This window comes from Marmota marmota, unplaced genomic scaffold (genome assembly GCF_001458135.2).
Source record: "Marmota marmota marmota unplaced genomic scaffold, marMar, whole genome shotgun sequence".
Lineage (NCBI taxonomy): Eukaryota > Metazoa > Chordata > Mammalia > Rodentia > Sciuridae > Marmota > Marmota marmota.
Window position 1 is genome coordinate 41,254,535 of NW_025999900.1, and position 18,377 is coordinate 41,272,911.

Genomic DNA, 18,377 nt, shown 5'->3' on the forward strand with positions numbered 1-18,377 from the left:
GCCTATAAAGGACAGCTTCCTCTCATAACCACCAATTTAAAAAAAAAAAAAAATCCCAAAATATCAAGTGCTAAGGATAAGAAACCCTGAACTAAAGGTTGCAAATTTGTCATCCCCCATGGGCTAAATCTGGTAAACAGATGATGTGTTTTATTTTGCCCACATAAAATAACTTTGGCAGCTGGTACCAGGGATTGAACTCAGGGGCACTCAAACACTGAGCCACATCTCCAGCCCTATTTTGTATTTTATTTAGAGTCTGAATTGCTTAGTACCTCGCTTTTGCCGAAGCTGGCTTTGAACTCTCAATCCCCCTGCCTCGCCTCCCAATCCGCTGGGATTACAGGTGGGTGCCACCATGCCTGGCCTAAATAATTTTTAATTAGTTGCCAAGATGCACATTTCTGGCTTTGTGTGTGTGTTGTGTGTGTGTGTGTGTGTCTGGTACTGGAGATTAAGTCCATGGGGGAGTGCTCTGCCACTAAAGCTCTAGCCCCCAGCCCTGGCCTTTTTTTTTTTGTTGTTAAGACAGGTTCTTGCTAAGTTTCTGAGGCTAGCCTTGAACTTGTGATCCTCCTGCTTCAATCTCCCAAGTAGCTGTAACATTTCTGGCTTCTGATGACAATAGCTGATGTTGTAATTCTGGGCCTGTATTCTAACAGGATTTATGCTCTCTGGTTCCTTACTATCTCCTATCTTATATCTACCCCATTTAACTCACTCATGTTTCCTGAACAGCCCTGATTAGCATTTTGGCTTGTGTTCTTTTTTCTATAGTTGCTCTTAAATGTCAGGTACAAAGTAAGACCCCTTAGGTCTGGGTTATGATCCCTCTATCCTGAGCTTCTCTAATTTGATTCTTTAAAAACATTCCTGTTATCTGTCACTCTTCTTTTCCTTATTCTCTAATAGTAGCAATATTCAAACTCAAGTTTTGCCTGCCTTGACTCAACCCCTAGTGAGATATTTGATGCGCAAAAGCAGTAATGTTACATGAGCTGATTAGGCCAGTGATTTCAGATGGTCTGATGATTCATAATACAGCTCCTCCGATTCTTTTTGGGGGCTTAGAAGCTGTTCTAGAGATCCTTCTAAATCCTTCTGTGGATCATTGATGCTGAGGTTTGTAGTTTCATAGATGCTGCAAAGTAAATGAAAACATTATGAAACAGAATATTTTAAATTAAAGGAAGCAATGTATAAAGTTTAAGAATGGCCTCAACTTTTTTTTCCCCCCTGTATGAGGGATTGAACTTAGTAAGGGCAGTCCACTGAGCTACATTTCTAGCTCTTTTTTTTTTTTTTTTTTAATATTTTTTAGTTGTCAGTGGGTCTTTTATTTATTTATATGTGGTACTGAGGATCGAACCCAGGGCCTCACATATGCCAGGCAAGCACTCTACCACTGAGCCACAACTCCAGCCCCTTAGATCTCACTAAGTTACCCAGATTGGTCTCAAACTGGTGATTCTCCTACCTTAGCTTCCTGAGTCACTGGGATTACTGGCATATGATGCTTGGCTATAAAGAGACATTTCTGTTTTGTTTTTGGGAATTGAACCCAGGGTACTTTACCACTGAGCTACATTTCTACTCCTTTTTATATTCTGAGGCAGGGTTTTACTAAATGGCTGAGGCTGGCCTTGAACTTGCAATCCTCCTGCCTTAATAATCCCAAATTTTATGGATTGCACACATGTGCCACCATGCCTGGCTATAAAGCACCGTGTCTAAGGGGAAAACAGGAATTAGTGGAGGATATACTGGAACTTGAGAAACAGAATTGAGAATAATGGAGATGCTATCCTTTTCTCCCTTTCACTTTACCTGGGGGAATCCTTGGCATTAGACTCCTCCTTCCATTGTACAGCCCGGGTGCCTCGACTCTTGTTCCTCACAAAGTCTTCCTCCAGTCCAGCCTGCTTCAGGGTATCTCGATACCGTTGTTCTGCTTCTTTCCTGGCAAGGTCCTGAAGGATAGAAATTAATCTGCTGTAGCTATCTTGTGAATTGCCATCTTAATCAGTATCTCTACAATAATGTCCCTACCACCACCTCCAAAACTTAGTGCTTGACAGATTTGCATAAAAATTAATGTTTTTCAAGCTTTAATGTACAATTGAGCCCCAGAGGATCTTGTTAAAATGCATAATGTTAATCTGAGATGCTGCTGTCACTCTGCAGCTCTAAATTGTTATCTTCAGCAACATCACTGGGAGGAACCTTTAAAACCACCACTCATTTTGAGATCAAAATCTGGGATCGCCATACAACACATTTGAATTAGGCATAGTGTGGCTGTGAATAAAATATAACCATTGATATTAGATTTAGATTTCTTTAGTTTGAAACAGATCATTTTTCAAATCCGGTTCCAATTGCAGAAGAGGCCTGCAACTCTAGCAACTCTATGTCTTCAGGAGAAGCCAACTATTAATTTGGGAACCACACCTTTAAAAACGAGGACTTGAATTTGTGGGAGATGAAGTGAAACTCAGATGAAAAATGGGGGACTAAAACCATTTTAAGATTTAAAGTTCTTTATTTATTTTCATTTTCTTATTTTTTGGCACTGGGGATTAAACCTGGGGCGCTTTACCACTAAGTAACATCTCCAGTCCTTTTTTTAAAATTTTGAAACAGGGTCTGGCTAACTCAGGGCCTCATTAAATTGCTGAGACTGGCTTTGAACTTTTGATTCTGCTTCAGCCTACTGAGTTGCTGGGGTTATAGATGGGCACCACTGCACCCAGCAGTTTATGATTTAAAAGCAACCAAACCATTCTTAGGAACACCAAGACAGAAGAAAGTAAGGTGCATTGAGAACATTCTTAACATAAGGATGATAATCTGTATGTGAATGTTAATTTTTGCTTGTTTTAGTTTAAGTATTATTCAAGAGCAAAATTGTAGTATTCTGTTTTTCCTAGTGTGTTGAAAAAATCTGTAGCGATCTAAAGACTAAACCTGCTTGACACAAATTAACATAAAGAGGAAAGGTCGGCTTGAGATTTTGAACAATGTGAGTTGCTAAGTAAACCCAGTCAGTCCAGTGTGTTGGTGGTATACAGGTGTGCTTGGGGAAGGGGGTGGACCTGGACCCCTACATGCCTAGATCCTGCAATATCTACAGGATGGAGCTAATACTCAGAAACTGGAACCAGCCACTGTGGAATCCCAACTATTGTCTGAAACTAAGGGAAAAGGGATATAAAGAACATGATCTCAAACTGCCTGGGATGGTTTCCTTTGTGGGCTGAACAGACTTGCTTAGGGAAGTCGCAATTGAGTTCACCTTCCCCTTAAGTCTAGAGAATATCTTCAAATGATTCTTTCACCTGAAAGCCAAAGTTAATCTAGAAAGAGCCTTGTGGGGTGTTTGTGAGCATCTGAACCCATGAAGACCTATATTTAAGGGGGAAACATGTAGTAATAAAAGGTGTTTCGATTTAGAATATCTGAATCTTAAGGAAATGATCAGTGCCCACATACTAAAATTGTTTCTTAACTTCTAAGCTCACATTCATCCAGGCAGAAAAGAAAATGAGTGGTAGTTGAGTTTTACCTTGGTAACTTGTTCGAAGAGATACGGTCTCTTTTGTATTCTCTTCTTCATTTCCTCCAATTCTTTCTTATACTCTTTTGCTCTTTTACGGTCATTGTTCCTGGAATTGATAAGATTTCTAGAAAGAATTCCATCTTTTTCAATCTAGAATGCCCTTCATTTATGTTGTGTTGAGTTATTCTAACTCCCATGTGTATTATAAATTCCTAACTGCCTGGCAAAATTCTTGACTCCCTGTGATCACAGAAGCTTAATAACTCCACATATTCCGGGCAACCATATGTTGGATCCCAAGACCTGCACCCTTTTGACACTAACCGGTTCTCTTTCAGCTTTTCTTTGAACACCTCCTCCAGGCTTTTATGGGGATCCATGGCTTTTGCACGCAAGGTCACAGATTTAGACATTGCTTGACACTTCTTTTTGTGCATCTCCAACCACCGAATGCTCTCATCTACTCTGTCTTTTTTTTCAAGTGAACTTCTAAAGGGAGAGAACAAAAATAAGAGTACAGATAATCAACCTGGGTATATTTAGAAGCAATCGTAGTACTCTTTCTGGAAAGTGTTTTTTTGTTTGTTTTTTATGAATGAGGCAGATAATTGACCATGGTGCCATTTTCAGGAACAATAAGCTTCTGGGATTAAATGCATTGGGAAATGAAACCTTTCCAGCATTATGGGAAAAGTTCATTCATTGAACTCGAGATATGTATATCCTTAAATAGCCAAATACTCAGAAAATCTGATAGGTTCCTCACTTATCTGGAAACAATATTAACAACTACCATTTGCTGGGCTACCCACCCATGAATCAAATACTATTACATTTCATGTAATCTTCAAAAGGGCCTCATAATGTAAAGACTGTAAGCTCCCCTTTTACAGAGGAGGAGTCTGAGGATCAGTCTCCAACATGCCAACAGGAAAGCCATGATCAGAACCAGAATCTCTGCCCTTGAACACTGTAAACAGTGGGCAGGAAGGTATTTGGGTTTGTGTTTATTTTTTTTAATATCTTTTTAGTTTTTTTTTTTTTTTTAATAGTATCTTTTTAGTTGTTGATGGACTTTATTGTCTTTATTTTTATGTAGTGCTGAGGATTGAACCCAGTGCCTCATGCATGCTAGGCAAGCATGCTACCACTGAGCCACAACCTAGCCCTGGGTTGTGATTCTTTGTGAATACAATTTGCATATATAAAAAGAACTGGAAATTAGCCTCCTTCAATACCCACTGAAAATTTGGGGTCAACCTGCAGCGCTTGGTTTGTGTAATTACCATTCTACAAGATTCTATGGCGAGTTCTACCAAAAAGAAAAAAAATTAAGGCCTGCACTGGGATATGTATATTCATTAAGAAAGGGCATGAAAATTTAATCAAATTCTGAGCCAGGTGTGGTGGTGCACGCCTGCAATACCAACTACCCGGAAGGCTGAGGCAGGAGAATTGCAAAGTTTGAAGATAGTCTGGGCAATTTATTGAGACCCTGTCTCTAAATAAAAATAAAGGGTCAAATATGTAACTCAGTGGTAGAATTCTGGCCTAGCAAGAGCAAGGACTTAAGTTTCAGTCTCCCATACAAGGGGGGAAAAAAAATCAAACTCCAGGGTTAGTGATGTAGCTCAGTGGTAAGTACTTGTCTAGCTTGCGTGAGATCCTGGGTTAGATCCTCAGCACTGTTTTTAAAAGAAGAAGAAAGCTGGGCATGGTGGCACACCAGAGGCTGAGACAGGAGGATCGTTGAGTTCAAATACAGTCTCAGCAATGGCAAGATGCTAAACAATTCAGTGAGACCCTGTCTCTAAAAAAATACAAAATAGGGCTGTGGATGTGGCTCAGTGGTTGAGTGCCCTGAGTTCAATCTCTGGTACCAAAAAAAGGGAGGGAAGAAAGAAAATGTCCAATTCCTTACTGTGGGAACAGAGATGTGGGTATTCTCCGTAGCTGGCTGGCTTCTTGTTCATGAGCCACTCTTATTGGGCTTTAGGAACTGATGCATTTAAGGGATGCATTTATGTCTTGTGGATCTTAAGTACATTTCTACAATCCCTCTTGCCTGCAGGAGCCAAGTAAAATCTGTCTACTCCCATGGAAGCCCCATGGGAAGGTATTTAGAGGTACTAGATGTTAGTCCTTTCCCAGGACTATCCTGCTTTGCTTTACCTCAGAGGCCTGAAGGAGAAGGAACTCTCCTGGGGGACTGGCTCAAAGAGAACAATACCAGAATGAGGTCAGCTGAAGAGTTAAAAATAAACAGGCTGGGCTGGAGAGTGTACAGCTCAGTGGTAGAGTTCTTGGCTCAGATGCTCAAGACTCTGGTTCTATCCCCCGCCCCCAACACTGCAAAAACCAAACAAACAAAAAACTCCTACTTCCAGACTCTGACATCTCCCTAAGATGACTCTCAGAGCATTTCTAGGTAATCAGTGTTTCATTATCTTTGTGACAGGTTCAGCCACCTGCTATCACACTTTTCTGAATTCTTGTTCTTTGTGGCTACCACCCTCTTTTTATGTATAGGCTTTTATGCATGTTATTCTGTCTGGAACTCTCTTTCTCTCAAGCCTTCATATGTCTAACTCCCTGTCATTCTTTAGATTTCATCTCAGACATTTTTCCAAAAGGCAAGAGACCCCTGCCCCAGGCTGCCTGGTGCCCTCACGGTACTCTTTACAAAATACAGTAATAGCATCTGAGCTTTTCTGTATTTCAGACTAGATATTACACTTTAGGTTTCTAAAGGATCTTCAGCCTTAACATTGTGCCTTGCACCAAATAAGTCCCCTAGAGAACTGAGTGGTGGCTAGCCCCAGGCATGGAGACCACATGTATTCCTGCCCTGATCAAGGAATCTTTCAACCCCTTTGTGGTGTCTCTGAGGACAGGTGAGAAGGCCTCACAGGAAGGTGGATTCCAGAATTTTACCCAGATCAGAGCATTGAGTCTTATGCAGCCTGACCACTCACCTGACTGCAGATTCCCTCTTCCTGGTGGCATCTGTGATATGCACAGGGAGGGTGTTGGTGGAGAGGGAAGCAAGGCCACTCAGAGAATGACTCCTTGTTAGGAGTGTAGCTGGTGGCTCTGGGGAACCCTAGAAGAAAGGAAAGCTGGTATTGGTGGAATAGCATGTATGACTAGTTTCTGTCTTAGTTGAGATTCAATTTCAGTGAAAGACTGAAAATGAGAATCTTTCATTTTATTCCTAGGAATAAGACAAAGATAATGAGATCTCAAGGTTAGTAACCAGGACAAGACTAGGATAATAACCGTAAAGTTTTTTTATCAAATGATATTTCCTTGGAAATTGTATAGGGACACAAGCAATTGATCCCAATTCCCTGCCTTCCAGACCTGCTTGTGCATATATCTGCAAAATCCTTCTAGATAGAGGGAATGAAAAGGAGTGCTCCTGAGGTCTTAAATTTGCAGGAATGTGGATCTGCTTACAACTGATACGCCTAGACACAGGAGGCTGAGACAGAAGGATCCCAAGTTGAAGGTCAGTCTTAGCAGCTTAGTAAGACCCTGTCTCAAAATTTTAAAAAGGCTGGGGGAAAAAAGAGTTAAGGTTGGGCTGGGGATGTGGCTCAAGCAGTAGCGTGCTTGCCTGGCATGCGTGTGGCCCAGGTTCGATCCTCAGCACCACATACAAAACAAAGATGTTGTGTCCGCCGAAAAACTAAAAAATAAATATTAAAATTCTCTCTCTAAAAAAAAAAAAAAGAGAGAGTTAAGGTAGAAAAATGTCATGAGAAGTGCTTTCCTTCAAGCCCCAGGCCCATCATGCATTTCATGCCCCAGGAGGTCCTGGCCCTCCCACAGTTCCCTGGGCCCTCACCCTCCTTCCTTCAGTGGTGGAAGCATCACAGGATCTTGGAGAATGACGCAGGTTGGCGGTCCTCAGCAAGAAGGGCTTGTTGCGAGTTGCCTCCCGGGTTTCCTTTCTCTTGGCAGCTCTTCTCTGGAAGGCTTGATATAGACCCTCATGGTCAGGAACAACAGGATTCACCTGAGGCTGGAATCCAAAGTCAGGCTGCAGAAAGCCAAGCTTTTTCTCCTGGGTTCGGGCAGCTGTGCGGGGCTGTGAATCAGCCCGGCTACTAGAGGAGGCAACAGGGGAGGAGGCCTTCCGGAGCATGTCCAGGGCCCTCATCTGGATGCGAATTTTTCTGAGGAGCTCGGCTTCTGTGGAGAAAGAATCAGGGCAGTGATGAGTACATACAGACCAAGCTTCACACCAAAGCACCAGCAGTAGTGTGAAGTCAACTGTTAACTTTTCAGGAACACTGTAAACCCACTGACATCCTGTGGGAAACCTGCATTTGGCCACAATATAAAGAAATGGCAAAATTTTACAAACTTAAAAATTTTTCAAAAATGAGTTTGCTTTTTTTTCTCTTTTCTGGAATGTCATTAGTATACAGTGACCAGGCCACCACTGCCCATGCTAGTCATACTGCAGAAACAGCTACCATTTATGCTTGTTGGGCACTTTCTACAACTTCCTCTTTAGAGACAAAGCAGGGGAAATCAGGCCATCCCCCTGCTTCTCTCTAGCCACTCAAATGCCCACACCCTTTGCCCAAACAATTGTCGAGTCTTCCCTCTCTCCTATCAAACTTTCTGTATCTTCCTCTTTAGCCTTTCTCTAGCCTCTCTCTTTCCTTCATCCCCACTGTTAGTTTCATGCTGTCTAAACTGAATTGTTGAAGTGGCCTATAAGATCAACATCTCTCCAGTTTTGCTGCCACCTTTAATTATCTACAATAGCAAGTGATCTTTCTGAACTGTGTATCTGATCATGAGCCACCCTACTTAAAACCTGCCAGTGCCCTTGGGATGGAATCCAAACTCATCCAAGTGGCCAGCAAGTCCCCTCAGAGCTTTCTTATACCTATCCTTCCTCCCTTGTCACCCTTCTCTGATCCTCTCAGCTTCCATCTACCTCCAGGCCACATCTCTACTTGGCTCTTCCTCCTCCCTCTTCACCAAATTAACTATGGTTCCTCTGTCAGGATCACCCCAGAGCTCACTTTCTCTGGATCCCTCCTGAACTTCTCTCTCTCCTCACCACACACTGAATTAGGTACTTTTATTGTATGCTCAATGCTTCCTCCCTTTAATTCTTACAAATGACTCATCCCATTTGTTTTTGCGGCTGTTCTGTGGTACTGGGGATTTGAACCCAGGGTGTTCTACCACTCAGCTATATTCCTAGTCATTTTAATTAAAATTTTATTTTAAAAATTTGGGGAAGGCAAAATCTCAGTGTAACATGATAGCCATTTATTTCTCTGCCTATTGAAAGCCCAGTGAAGGCCCAGCCACATGTTGTTTTAGACTGGAGGTGACCTCCACCAGGGCTTGTGGGCACATGCAGCAGGGAGAGGGAAAGAGCTCTCATCTCCTTAAAGAGAAAAAATAAATGGGGGAAGGGTACTGGGGATTAAATTCAGGGGTGCTTTGCCACTGAGCTATATCCCCCAGCCCTTTTATTTTTTATTTTAAGATAGAGTCTTGCTAAATTGTCTACACTGGCCTGGAACTTGAATCCTCCCACCTCAGCTTCCCAAATAGCTGAGATCACAAATGATTTATCCCGTTTATAATTATTTTTCTATTATCTGCCTCTTCACATGTCTACAAACTCCATGTTTGCTTATTCATCTGAGAACAGTGCCTGGTAAGTACCATATGTGGCTGTAGAATGAATAAAGCCTGAGGCCCTTATTCACATGTATTTTTTAACCCTCCCTCATGGCCTACACTGAGCCTGCAGCCTCTAATGGGTCCACCCAGAGAGCTCATCTCCAAGCCAAGCCGACTAACCAACTGGGTCTTTTGGTACCCACAAGCAGGTGGCAAGGATATCTTTACCCTCGAGTTTGTCTCCAAGGGCTGGTTCCAGAATGGACTTGGGGATCCTTCTTATGGCCTTCTTTGGGGGGACCGTAGCCTTCACTGTGGCAGCCAGGTCTCTCTGTCGTGCAGCTTCCTTTCGCTGCTCCTCCTTCTCCAGGAAGCTGAAGGGCCTTAAGGATGAGAGAAGCAGTTCCTTCCTCTTCTGGATCCCTGCCTGTCTCTGGGCCTCCCTGCGCTCCATGATGTCCTGGTAGAGGGGTAGGTAGACATGTGCAGGTACAGGCTGTGCCCGGAACTGTCTGTGGCACTCAGCCTCCTCTTGGCCCTGCCTCTGGGCCTGCTGCCTCTTCTGCTCAAAGGAGGCAGGTGAGGCCAGCCACTGAGCTTTCTTTTGGGCCTCCCGCAGTGTCATGCAGAATGGTTGAGGGACGGTGATGGACGATGTCCAGGAGCTGACACTTCTGTGCTGGGAGTCAGGCTTGGAGCCTGAGGGCGGCTGGGCCTGAGCCTTTGGAAGACCTGAAGAAAGGCTGTTCAGGGAGCTGCAGCGCCTTGTGGAGTCACACCTGTGGGAGAGAGCAGGTCTGTGTGTGGAGGACTGGGCAGTCAGGAGGCCCTGCTGTTTCCTGATCCTCTTCCCCAGGCCTCTTTGCCAGGCAAGCCACAGCTAGCTTCTCAGCCTGATCTCACAGCCCCATAAGCCTCTATACCCATAACTCTTCCATGAGGCCTCCCCACTCTTCCCACAGGCAATCCTAGCAGCCTAGTAGAAACGTTCTCAGAATTGATCCACAAACTGCCATGTTTGCACTCTTATTTGCATATGACAGAGAAAACAGTGCAATGGGTCAAAGCAGGAATTTAGAATTAGATCTAAGTTAAAGACCTGCTTCAAACCTTAAGATTATGAATTTCCTCATATGTAGAGTGACAAATATAATATCCACTTATAAGGTTACTGGGAGGAGAAAGCAAATACTAAATGAGCTAAAGTATGCATCACATAGCCGAGTTGGCCAAGGTCAATATACCTTGTCATTCTTGGGGAAAGGGTTGTTTAGGAAAGACATTCCTTTAATCAATTCTAATGTTTCATTGAACTAAGAGTTGCCCACAATGATTTAGGATTGCTGGTAGGAATCAAAACAGTTGGTTGGACTCAAAACCTGATTATGAGCCAGACCCTGCCTAAGTAGAAATTTGCAGACATGGTCTCTACCTGACAAAGGAAGATATAGCCCAGAGACATGGCATGACTGCCCCAGAGTGGTGGAGTGGGGTAGCTGTTGACTGTAGGGCCTTACCTCTGAGATCCAGAGTACTGGATCTGTGGCTTCCCCCTGCCCTTGTCCTGGAAGAAATTCTCTAGGACCTCATCATCTTCAGAGATGTTCTTATCACTGTCTGAGTCAGCCTGAAAAAGGGACTCCAACAGACCCTGTTTGTCCCTTTGCTTTAGAACCTGTAGGGAGTCATAAAAGCTTCCAGTTGAGACAGAGGTGGACTCTGTCTCATCCTCTAGGCTGAAGAGCTCATGGAGTTTTCCAGCCCTGGGTAAAACCATACCATCCCCAGACAGTTTGTCTTCTGCCTCCGTGTCAGAGGAGGATTGGGGGGAAAGTATCTAAAATGGAACAGAAATAAACTGTGAGTTAAACTATAATTTCTACAATCTTCAAAACATAATGATTAATTTCACTTTGAATAAGTCTTAGTATATTAGGGATAAGAGGAACAAATGTGTTCCATGCTCCAAAGAAATTTCACATCCTGGTATACAGATGTGCTTGGTTGTAGGGCAGGAAAGGGAAGCAAAGAGCTAAAGCATGTTCCCTATCCCTGCAGTACAGTAAGCAGACCCCCTAATCTGCACCATGCATTCTGACCCATGCATTCTAGGAATCCTACCCAGGACCCTGGGCACACTCTGTACCCACTTTCCTTGAGATTTACCCGTTGTTCTTCTCTTGTTGCCCTGTTTAGGCGCCTGCTTTTCTCATGTTCTAACTAATTTCTATTCTATCACTAGAAATGGATGATTAATAGGACAATGTAGTCTAATGGAAAGAGTGACATCCTAGAAAATGAGACACCCAACCAACTTTTAAATAATTTATTCAGGGGCTAGGGGTGTAGCTCAGTGGTAGAAAGCTTGCCTAGCATGCTCAAGGATTGGATTTGTCCCCAGCACTGGAAAATGACAACAACAAAACTTCATTCATTCATTCATATAGAAAATATCTGTTGGATATCTAACACACTGGACTGAAAACAAGACAAACAAAGTCTCTATTCTCAAGAAGCTTACATTCTAGTGAGAGGAGACAGAAAATTTAATAAGATCACATATTCAAATAAAACCATAAACACTGAGGTTATAGAGTGATGGGTTACTTATGGAAAACTTTTATGTTGATAAAATCTATTAGAGTCACTAAGAATATATCAATAATCAGAGTGATGTTTATTAATTATAGTACATCATGGGAAACAATAAGGAACCTGGTGTGTGCGTATTAGTGGCAGGGTTTTAGTGTTGGCTTGTCTTAGGAAGGTCATAAGAGGATGGGTGCAGTCATGAAGTAGGAACAATTTAACCTTTTCTTTTGGTATTGGGTTTTTGTTGTTGTTTTGTAGTACTGGGATTGAACCCAGAAGAACTCTTTCACTGAGCTATATCCAGCCCCTTTTTTAAACTTTTTATTTTGAGAAAGTCTTGATAAATTGCCCAGGTTGGGTTGGAATTTGTGATTCTCCTGCCTCAGCCTCCAGAGTGGCTGGGATTACAGGTGTGTGTCACCACACCCAACATGGGAATGGTTTAGTGAGTGGGTAATTGAGCATTTTTTTTCCCTGCAGGGATAGGTAAGTAACTGTTAAGTAAGCATTATCATTTAGAAGAAGGGGTGTTAGTAATTTTGTAGCTATATTATGGCCCCAAGAGAAACACTATTTCCTGCTGATTTTGCAGCTGGCTTTATCTGTGTCTGTTATGGTCTGGGGGATACAAATGTTCCTTGACGTATGATGGGGTTATGTCCAGATAATCCCATTGTAAACTGTTAATAAGTAAAAAAACAAATGCATCTAATACACCAATTTAATGAATGTCCTAGCTTAGCAACACAGCATACTATAGATTATGTTATTCATCCTTACAACTGTGTCACTAACTGGGAGCTATAGCTCTCTGTCTCTCTACCAGTATGGAGAGAGTATGATATTGCTAGTTAGGGTAAAGATCAAAATTCAAAATGTGAAATGTGGTTTCTACTGAATACTTAGTGCTTTCCTACCATTGTAAAGTTGTAAAATCATTAGATGAACCGTCATAAGCTGGGGATATCTGTGCTTTCTCAGTCCTGAGCTGATTTTTATTTTCTCATTATGGAGGAGTTTTGGATTGACACCCAATTAATGAGAAGGAACCAGTTTTGCTAAGATTTGAGGTAAGAATATTCTGGAGTCAAGGAACAGCAAAGGTAAAGGCCTTGATGCAGGATCCTGGAAAGGAAAAGACTTGAATCTTATATAAGAAAGAGAGCCACTGTGACTGGAGCATGGTGGCATTAGATGTCCTTTGAGAGGTTGGCATGGAGCCAGGATGTAGAAGATGAATGATTGCAAAAGGCAAATCAACTGAAGGCAGGACACTGCATTCCTCCAGGGGATATATTTGGTTTCACTGGGTTCTGTAAGGTCCAACTGTGATAGAATGCTAGATTCTGAGGCAAAGCTGTGTATATGCTGTAGTCCTGGCTATGCTACTGAAGAGCAGTTGTCTCGGGCAAATTTCTTTAAAAAAAACACATCGTTGTTGATACTTAATTTCCATAGCATACAATTCATTCAAAGAGCATAATCTGATGGGTTTTAGTTCAGAGTTATGCAACTATCACAACAAATTTTAGAACATCTTCATCGCCCTGCCCCCCCCCCCAAAAAAAACTCCATACCCTTTAGTAGACATTCCCTAATTCCCCTAACTACTAACCTACTTTTTGTCTCTATGTGGATTTGAGGGCAAATTTCTTAATCTTCCTATGCCTCTGTATTCTCTTTTACAACATAGGGACAACAACTGTCATAATATAGATGAGAGGACAAGCAAAAACTGAATTCCACTGTTGTTGTCCAAGAGCATGGCACAAGTAGTTCGAATCCCGAAGACAAGAATCCGCCTCCCAAGGCCTAAATGCTGCCAATTTTAACCCCCAACCCCTCGGTGACACGCCCCTGCCTTCTGTCTCCAAGGCAACGCCGAACAGTTTCCTCACTTAGGGATTCGTTTCCTAAGCGCAGCCCTGCTACCTCTCTTCTTTCTCTCCTCACCTGACTTGTCCACTCTGCCCCATCAGGGGATCCTGCAGACCTTCCTACAGTCATCTTCTTAGCTAGGCAGAAGGAAACAGAAGCGGAGATACAGGCGGCGGTGGCAGTGCTACTACACCCCTTCTGGGCTCTATGCCCCTTCATAAGCCTCTTATTGGCTTCTAGGGCGTCCTTATACTTAGTCCCGCCCAAGGAAGTAAAAATCGTTTTCTGATTGGCCTGGTTCCTTCATGCGTCTTATTTCCGGTTCAGAGGGCACGATTGAAGCCCTACGGGATTGGAGGACTCTGCTCCGGAAGCACTACCTAAGGCGGGTCTTACCGGGCACTAGATATGGTTGCCCGGGTCAGCGTCATGGCTGCCCGGCTATCAAGGACCCGGTGGGCTATTGCATTTGCAGCTACACGCAGAAGCCCGCTGATTTCCTGCCGGAGGTGTTCCGGTGTCTCGGCAGACACAGTGTACGATGTAGTGGTGTCGGGCGGAGGCCTCGTGGGTGCTGCCATGGCCTGTGCCTTGGGTAAGAGCTGCGGACAGTGTGAACCACCGCACTGTGCCCAAAGGCTGAGTGTCTCGGACATTGTGGTCCATTCCTTCCTCTCCTAGAAGAGCCCCAGGCCCCCAGGAATGCGCTTCGTGTATCAGAGATGGTAGGGTCGAAAGTGAGAGGGGCCTTAAGAGTCACTCCGACTAGTGGGGAACAACTGCCGAGTGTTATTTAGGTATGGACATAGTGGGAGGTCATCTCGTGTACTAACTTTGGCAGGTGTTTTTGTTTCTTTGTTTTTAAGACAAACAACTTTATTATGATGTAATTCAAATGCCATAATGCCCACTCACTTAGCTTAATGGTTTGTTTGTTTGTTTTTGGTTTTGGTGTTGTTATTTTTAAAATTTTTTTTAGATGTATGGACCTTTATTTTATTCATTTTGAGAATTGAACCCAGTACCTAACACATGCTAGGCGAGCTCTACCACTAAGCCACAGCCTCAGCCCCTGTTTTTTTTTTTTTTTTAATTTATCTTTATTTTGTTCACTTACTTTTATGTGGTGCTGTGGATCGAACCCAGTGCCTCACACGTGAGAGGCAAGCGCTTTACGGGTGATCCACACCGCAGCCACCAGCTTAATAGTTTTTATTGTATTCGCAGAGTTGTGTATCCATCACTATAGTTAAGTTTTATAACATTTTCATTATCCTAAGAAAAAAAAAGAAAGAAAGAAAAGAAAAAGATACCTGGAACTCTTAGCAGTCACTCCGCGTTTCCCCCCATCCCTCAGCCCTAAGCAACCACTCGCCTATTTTGTCTCTCTATATATTTTTCTTATATGTAGGGAAATTATATGTAGATTAAATTAAATTATATGTAGACAGTTATATGTAGATGGAATTTACTTAATGTTTTCAAGGTTAATCTGTTGTGGCTTGTATCAGTATCCCATTCCTTTTGAGGCTGAGTAATAGTATTGTTTGTTTATGCCACATTTTGTTTATTTTCATTTATCAATCGATGGACATTCTCACTGCTGTCACATTACAGATAATGCTATTATGAATATTTTGTGTAAAAGCTTTTGTGTGCATGTATTTTTGGTTGTCTTGAGTCTATTCCTACTAGTGGAATTGCTGAAAAATGATAACTTTGTTTAATGTTTTGAAGAATTGCCAGACTTTTCCACTGGAAACACTACACTAGGGTTCCAGTTTCTCCAGGTCCTAGGTAGCACTTGTTATTGTCTTTTTATTTATCAGCTATCTTAGTGGATGCAAAGAGGTTTTGGTTTATATTTATCTAATGACTAATAATATTGAGTATTTTCATATGCTTACTGGCCATGTGTTATCTTCTTTGGAGAAATGATTATTCAGATCCTTTGGTTTTTGTTTGTTTATTTGTGGTTCTTGGTTTTGAACCCAAGATCTCAGTGCATGCTAGGCAAGCATTCTACCACTGAGCTGCAGACCCCAGCCTTACCTTTTGTTTATAATTGGGCCATTTTTTTAATTGAATTGTAAGAGTTCTTTTGTATATTCTGGGCACAAATCCTTCATCAGATATATGATTTGCAAATATTTTGTTCTGGTTTGTTGTCTTTTTTAAAAACTTGCTTGATAATATTCTTTGAAGCACAAGCATTTTGATTTGTTTTTTTTATCTGTTTATTTATTTGTTATGGTACTTGGGGTTAAACCCAGGACCTTGAGCATGCTGAGCAAATGCTGCACCACTGAACTACATCCTCAGCCCCATTTTCAGTGCTGATGAAGTCCAGTTTATCAGTCATTCATCAGTTGTGCTTTTGGTGTTGTAACTAAGAAATTATTGCATAGCCCCAAGATTTACTCCCATTTTTTTTTTTTTCCTAGAAGTTTTAGGGCTTACAGCAGTCTATGATCTATTTTTGAGTTGAATTTTGTGTATCCTGTGAGGTTAGGACTATGCATTTACATGTGTAATTTAAGGTGCTCCATTACATTGTGAAACAGATATTATTTGCATATTTATGTGAAAAATATGCTTAGTAAGATCAAATAAAGATCAGAGTCTCTTAGCCAGGCAGTACCAGAGTTAGAATTCAACCCAGGCCACCAAATTCCAAATGTATTGCTTTTAACAACTTATGGTGGCTTTCAGAAATTGGATTTGAGTCTTCTAGCCTCAGAAATGAGAGGTTACCAATAGTGTGAAAGCCTTTTTTGACTTCAGCATCATGGATGACAGCCACATCTTCCCTGATAGGGTTCCTCCTATAGAGAATCGATGAGAACTAGTGCTTTCTTTGTATATGAGCTAATGGGCTGGAACCCCAAAGTAATTTTTAAAACATTGTGTCACTGGGTGTGATGGTGCACACCTGTAATCTCAGTGGCTCAGGAGTTTGAGGCAAGAGGTCTGCAAGTTTAAAGCCAGCCTCAGCAATTTAGCGAGACCCTAAGCAATTTAGCAAGACCCTGTCTCAAAATAAAAAATAAAAAGGGCTAGGATGTAGCTCAGCGGCAAAGTGTCCCTGGGTTCAATCCCCAGTACAACAAACAAACAAAACATAGTATCAATTATTGAGCACTTGCTTGGGACCGGCATCTTTTTGAATATTTTGTATATATTTTAACTTAATCCTTATAATAATCCCAATTGTAGATTGTGCAGAGAAGTTCAGAAAGATTAAGTAACTTGCACCCAAGGGTGGATAATTAGATATACAGCACTTTAGGAACAGAAAAAACTTTCTGGCAGGTTTAAGTATGTATCCTTCCTCTCAGACAGTCATTTTGGTTGTGCCTATTGGTAAATGAGTTAAAATATAAAATCCTGGGTCTCAGGCTTCAGTGCATATAAGAAGCACCTAGGTTTTTATTATTGTTTCTTAGATTTTGAATAACTCGGGCAAAGATACAAAATTCAGAAGGTACAAATATGGGCTATTGGTATGAAATGTATAAATCAAGACTTGTATTTTCTTATTGTTAGCCATCCAGATCTCCTCAAAGGTTATCATTGTTAGCAGTGTACAGAATTATATTTTTTAAATGAAGATACCAGATTCTGCTTCCAATGACTCTGACTCAGTTTGTCATGCTGGGCCAGCAAGCCTATATTTTAAACAAATACCCCAGGAGCTGGGTGTAGTAGCTTAGCAATTTTGGAGGCTGAGGCAGGATGCTCAGGCAGGAGGATTGCAGATTTGAGGCCAATCAATTTGAGCAAGGCCCTACACAATTTAGTGAGACTTTGTCTCAAAATTAAAAAGGGTTGGGGATATAGCTAACTGGTAAAGTGCCTCTGAGTTCATCTACCCCGCCCCCCCCCCACACACACACACACAAAAGTAGAAAATGGGGTTGGGCTTGTGGCTCAGTGGTAGAGCACTTGCCTAGGATGTGTGAGGCACTGGGTTCGATTCTCAGCATCTCATATAAATAAATAAAGGTCCATTGACAACTAAAAAAACATTTTTTAAAAAAATAAAAATTGTCTAGTTAGCTTTTAATATTTCCCCATAAGTTTATGATGTTTTCTGTTTTAATCAGCTGTTTTATTGTTGTGACCAAAAGACCTGCCAACTTTAAGCAATTTATTTGGGGCTCACAGTTTCAGAGGTCTCAGTTCATAGATGGCCAACTCCATTGCTCTGGGTCCAAGAGGTGAGGCAGAACATCAAGGTAGAAGGATATGATGAGGAAGGCAACTCAGGACATGACAATCAGTCAGCAGAGAGAGTTCCCTCACACCAGGGACAGAGGTGTACACTGAAGGCACACCCCCAATGACCCAGCTCCTACATCCACATCTTATCTGCCTACAATTACCACCCAGTTAATCCTTATCGGGAGACTAAGGTACTGATTACGTTAAAATTTGACACGATTCATTTTCCTCTAAACTTTTTTGCATGGTCTCACACACATGATCATGAGTTTGGGGGGACACCTCAGAATTAAACAGTTTCTTAAAGGCTTGAAGCAACTTTATTTCCCTCTTATATTAATTGAGTTCAGGAATAGTCCTGTATAGTTTGTTAGGGTTTTTTTGTTTTGTTTTGTTTTGGGGGGGTGGCGTTTGGTACTGGAGATTGAACACATGGGCACTTAACCACTGAGTCATATTCCCA

General features: G+C 42.0%; 2 protein-coding genes across 5 annotated transcripts in view; one reads left to right on the forward strand and one right to left on the reverse strand.

The window, feature by feature from the left end:
- Positions 1-479: 479 nt before the first annotated feature.
- Positions 480-13,923, reverse strand: Fam161b (FAM161 centrosomal protein B). 4 transcript variants are annotated; one of them, XM_015493866.2, is made up of 9 exons: positions 13,766-13,922; positions 10,738-11,057; positions 9,449-9,999; positions 7,410-7,756; positions 6,535-6,662; positions 3,884-4,048; positions 3,566-3,665; positions 1,828-1,970; positions 480-1,141 (listed from the first exon to the last, which is right to left on the reverse strand). In XM_015493866.2, exons 1-9 carry the CDS (start codon positions 13,907-13,909, stop codon positions 1,003-1,005), a joined length of 2,037 nt encoding a protein of 678 aa, XP_015349352.1. In that variant the 5' UTR covers positions 13,910-13,922; the 3' UTR covers positions 480-1,002. The 4 variants fall into 4 exon arrangements, 3 of the variants coding, with proteins under 3 accessions (XP_015349352.1, XP_048654923.1, XP_048654924.1); XM_048798966.1 differs by lacking the exon at positions 3,884-4,048 and having other exon boundaries at positions 13,766-13,923; XR_007345893.1 differs by lacking the exon at positions 3,566-3,665 and having other exon boundaries at positions 1,006-1,141; positions 13,766-13,923.
- A 140-nt stretch (positions 13,924-14,063) lies between these two features.
- Positions 14,064-18,377, forward strand: part of Coq6 (coenzyme Q6, monooxygenase) — a 17,925-nt gene continuing 13,611 nt past the window's right edge. Inside the window, exon 1 of the mRNA XM_015493874.2 lies at positions 14,064-14,285. Coding sequence (XP_015349360.1) covers positions 14,099-14,285 — 187 coding nt within the window. The 5' untranslated portion in view covers positions 14,064-14,098. The remainder of the gene's footprint in view (positions 14,286-18,377) is intronic.